We start from the raw sequence: 4272 nt of genomic DNA, 5'->3' as shown, positions 1-4272 counted from the left end.
CTCTGCGTCAACTGTCCTCAATAATTTCGTCCACCTTGTTGTTACTGTAACATTCTGCAGAAGGAGAGTAGGAGGGGGGAAAAAAAAACAAAAAATCGTGAATTATGTACTTGTCTCTCCCCTTATGGTGCAACACATCAATGTGTTCCTTTTAGCCACGGTGAGCCACTTACCAATTATCATGTCCATGTATTCGTTCTTCGAGAGAATCATATACTCACAGGGTGTTTCTGCGGGGTGTGCGTGTGGGGGAAGCAGGTTGGAATGTGTGGCAAAATTCACAGCCGTGCAGGACGCCACGTGTGCGGCGCGAGGCATACATGGACTACTCACCTGCGATGCAAGTGCTTTTGTTAAAATACACATGCTGGGTGTACCACTTTTTAAACAAAATGTTGATGTTCTTGTGAATGACATTGGAGTTGGTATTGGAGAGGCCGCTATGCAGCCTGCTGCCCATAGCGCTACCCGTAGTACTACCCATAGCACTGCCCGTAGCGCTGTGTTCCATTTTTTGTGGGCCGCTTTTGTGCCTGGAGAGGGAGCTGCTCTTGGGACGCAGTGAGTCTTTCTTGTCATCCGAGCTTTTCTTTTTAAAAAATAAAGATTTTTTTTTTTTTTTTTCTTCTTCGTAATTTTTGAGGACGTTAATTCTTTTCTCAATTGTGCTGTTAAACAGTTCGATGATATTGCATGGGCCAAGGGCCTCGAGGGCAATGATGCACTTGTGTGCGTAGACCCTGCTGCTTCCGTTTTTTATATTTTTCACATGCCCCTTCATTAGGATGATTGCATAGTTTAAAAAGGTGTTTTCCTTTAATATAAATTCATTTTTTTGCGCCGTTTTTATTTTTTTCCTTTTTATACACTTGCTGATGAGCTGCGTGTCAATGTACTTGAAGTAGACGCTCTCCTTTAGGAAGTTTATGACTTCCCGTTTGCAACTCGGCATGGGCGTGTGTTTCTTCGTGGATCTCGCTCGCTGGGCGGGTTGCGCTGGGGGCTGCGATGGGGACGACGGCGAGGTCGCCGGTGAAGACGTGGGGTGCTTCCCCTTATCGAGGGACTCGTCGGAGTTTTTCCACACAAAGTTGGAGGGGATGTTGGTTCCCTTCTTAACATTACGAAAATCAAATTCGTCTGTTATTTCCTCCTGCAATAAAATTTCAATCACGTCCTCCAGGGTGATGATGCCAATGTGAGAATATTTGGGGTCGGCATTTTCATCGTATATGACTTTCCTCACGACCACAATGTGGTTGTTTGCACTTTTAAAAAAACTCAGGAGAGACAAAATGCTTTCATTGTAGTCCACTCCGTAAATATATCTCCCAATGTGTTTTAAAATATATTTGACTGGAATTTCAATGTCCTTGTTTCGAGCAATTCGAATGTAATTTTTTATGTCTAGGAAAATGTGTTGCATGTTTTTTTCTTTATTTAGATTTTCTTTTATCATGGTGCTTTGCGAGATGTACCTGTTGCGTCCGTGATTGGAGGCGATGTCGCTGATGCTGCTTCGCGCCGTGCTGCCCCTGGCCCTGTCTCTGTCCGATTCGCCCGGTTCGCACGGGCCGTCTGCAGCGTTTGCAGCGTCTGCACTGAATGGTTCGTTTTTGTTCCCACTCGGCGTCGGTTTGCTCTTCTCCGAGCGAGGCTTGCCCTGTACATTTTTCGTAACGATGCAGTTGCCATCTCTTACCGTTCCTGCTCCCTTATTCAGTCTGCTGTAGTACTTAATTTTTTTTTGAATGTCGCTGAACACCACCTCATCAGGGGAAGAGGACTCCTGCTCGTCCTCTCCACTTAGCATCATTTGGTCGGACAGGAACTCCATGAAATTTACGTTTCTGTTTTTGTGTTCGTATGGGTTTTTGTAAGTCTTTTTAATTTTTTTCTTCTTTCGCTCTCGGAGCTTGGACGGGCTGACGATCTCGTCCCGTTGGCCTCCTTCGCCCCGTTGGCCCGGTTCACTCCGTTCGCCCCTGCATGGCTGTGCCTTTCCGTCTGTTCCCTCATAGTAGTTGCTGAACCCGGCGCGCTGTTCCTGTTTATCTCCATCCACGTTGATCTGCACTTTTTTCTTCTTTTCCCTTTTCCTATCTGAATGAGAACTGTAACGTCCAAGTTGGTCTCCGCTGGCTGTCGCCTGCTTCGCCTGCGTCGCACGTTGCGTCCTGTTGACTTGGTTCCTGTGGGGGTACTGGTCGATGTTTATTTTCACCTCGTGTTGGTTGCAGTCGTCCCGGTTGCATTCGTCCTGATCGAGGAGCATTTCGCTGTCCGTGCTCAGGTGTTCACGTTCATGTTCACGTTCATGTTCACGTTCATGTTCACGTTCATGTTCACGTTCATGATCGCTTCCCTTCAGGTCTATGAGTTCATCTCTGTCGTGCGCCTCACCCCCCGCATCGTGTGCACCGCCCACGCCGTTTTCCTTCCCCAGGGTGCTGTCCCAGTCATTTTCATCATCTGCCGTATCTGTGTCGTAGCCGTTTCTCTTTTGGCTAGCGGGATGACGTTCTCCTGGGTGCATTATTTTCCTTTTCTGTTTGGTGCAAGTGGTGGAAGACTGACTGGTGCGACGAGTAACATGAAGACATTTGTCTGTGTTCTCCCCTTTACTGGAGGGAGCACAGCGACCAAGCATTCTCGATCCATCGTATGCATATATTTTATTCGCTATTCTAATTTTTTCGGACTTCACTTTAATTAAGTGAAAAATACCTGTCCTCGATCTCTTCCTGTAATACTTATGTTTGTTGGTGTTTCTCCTTTTTCTACATTGCACCAACGAGTTATTATCGAATATAATTTTATTTATGCCGAACCATATGTTGATCAGATCCTTAATGTGGATGAGGCCAACAACACACTCCGAGTTACATCTGTTCAGGACAGGTATCCTCGAGAACCCACTGTTTAGAATCCGCTTAATGGTTTCATAATTAATAAAGCTATTATAATCAATTCCAAATACATAATCGATGTCGGTCATGATATGCATGACTTTGTATTGGGACATTTCTAGGGCGCTGACTACAATTTTTGCTTCGTCTTCGTGTAGAATATCGGCTGCGCTTTTGTGCATGTCCACCAGCGCCTTCAGCTGCTTCTTGTTGTACGTGGTCAGCACGTTCTTTCCTGCGGGGCAGAAGCGGTGAAGTGTGAAGCGGTACAGAAGAGGTGCAGAAGCAATGGACGGGGGAACTTCTGTGGCACGTCTATGTCGCGCGCGTGCGTCACGCCCGTTGCGTACCCACGAAGTGGTCCAGGATAAGGCTCGTCGGCTTAGCAAAAATGAAGAGGCAAAACTTGAGGCAGTGAATCAGGGGGGCGAAGAACCCACCAATGGCCAACCCATGCTTGGAACAAATGGACTGAGGAATGATCTCGCCAAAAATGGTTATGATCAAGGTCGAGATGATGAAGGAAGTGACACCGTCGGTCAGCTCACTCAGGAGTAAGCTGAAGGCAGCGTTCACCATGACGTTGGCTGTGATGAAAGTTACAAGGATCTCATTTGTATTGTTTCTAAGCGGAAGAATTTTTCTCGCGTTCTTGGCGTTGTTCAGCTCCTTCTTGTCTTTTTCGGACACGAGGATAAGAAGGTTCAGCTGCAGCGTGTCCAGCATCATTATTCCGAGGGAGAGGCCTGCGGGGCGTGAGAGGTTTGGCGGGCGGCGTGAGAAGTGTGGTGGGCGGCGTGAGAAGTGTGGTGGGCTGCATGAGCAGTTTGCTGGGCGGAGGGGTGATCGGCCAGCTCACCTGAGAACAGGGCACTCAAAATCCCACACACGACGATACAAGTTATAAGCAGCCATAACTGCATTTGAAGGGAACGGATCAGTTATTGGTTAGTGAGTGGCGGTAGCATGTAGCGATTATAATGTTTCCCTGGAGGGAAAAACGCTTCTGTCGGGGTAGGGGGGGGGGGGGTGCCTTCAATCCCAAGTAGCTACTCGCCAGTGGGGCGGTCGCGACGTGTACGTTGTAAAAGCGTGTACACTAGAGTAAGTGCACAAGGAGGGCCAACTCTCACAACAGTTCCAGGGGGGGGGGGGCATACACATGCGTTTTGTATATTATACACATACGCCCCCCTTGCGTCGCGAAGTGGCGATCTGCTCTCAACACCAACGATGGAAATATGTATCGAGGGGAGAGAGAGTCAGGAAGTGTAAGAATGCATTCGGCAGGGGGGGGCGAGCCTATGGCTTAACTTTTAAAACAAGTGGGGACCAACACACGAAAGGTAAAGGAAATACGAAA

At 47.8% G+C, this 4272-nt stretch overlaps 1 protein-coding gene across 1 annotated transcript; it reads right to left on the bottom strand.

Annotated features, from left to right (window-relative positions):
- Positions 1–7: 7 nt before the first annotated feature.
- On the bottom strand, positions 8–3638 carry AK88_03604 (uncharacterized protein; the record flags this gene model as incomplete). Its single annotated transcript, XM_012481215.1, has 4 exons — positions 8–54; positions 174–230; positions 334–3144; positions 3260–3638. The coding sequence occupies 4 exons, from the start codon at positions 3636–3638 to the stop codon at positions 8–10; spliced, it is 3294 nt and encodes a 1097-aa protein (XP_012336638.1).
- Positions 3639–4272: the final 634 nt, after the last annotated feature.

The sequence above is a fragment of the Plasmodium fragile genome, assembly GCF_000956335.1.
Source record: "Plasmodium fragile strain nilgiri unplaced genomic scaffold supercont1.42, whole genome shotgun sequence".
NCBI classification, from domain to species: Eukaryota; Apicomplexa; class Aconoidasida; order Haemosporida; family Plasmodiidae; genus Plasmodium; species Plasmodium fragile.
The sequence above is the reverse complement of the archived record's forward strand: the minus strand, read 5'-3'. Positions and strand labels throughout refer to the sequence as shown.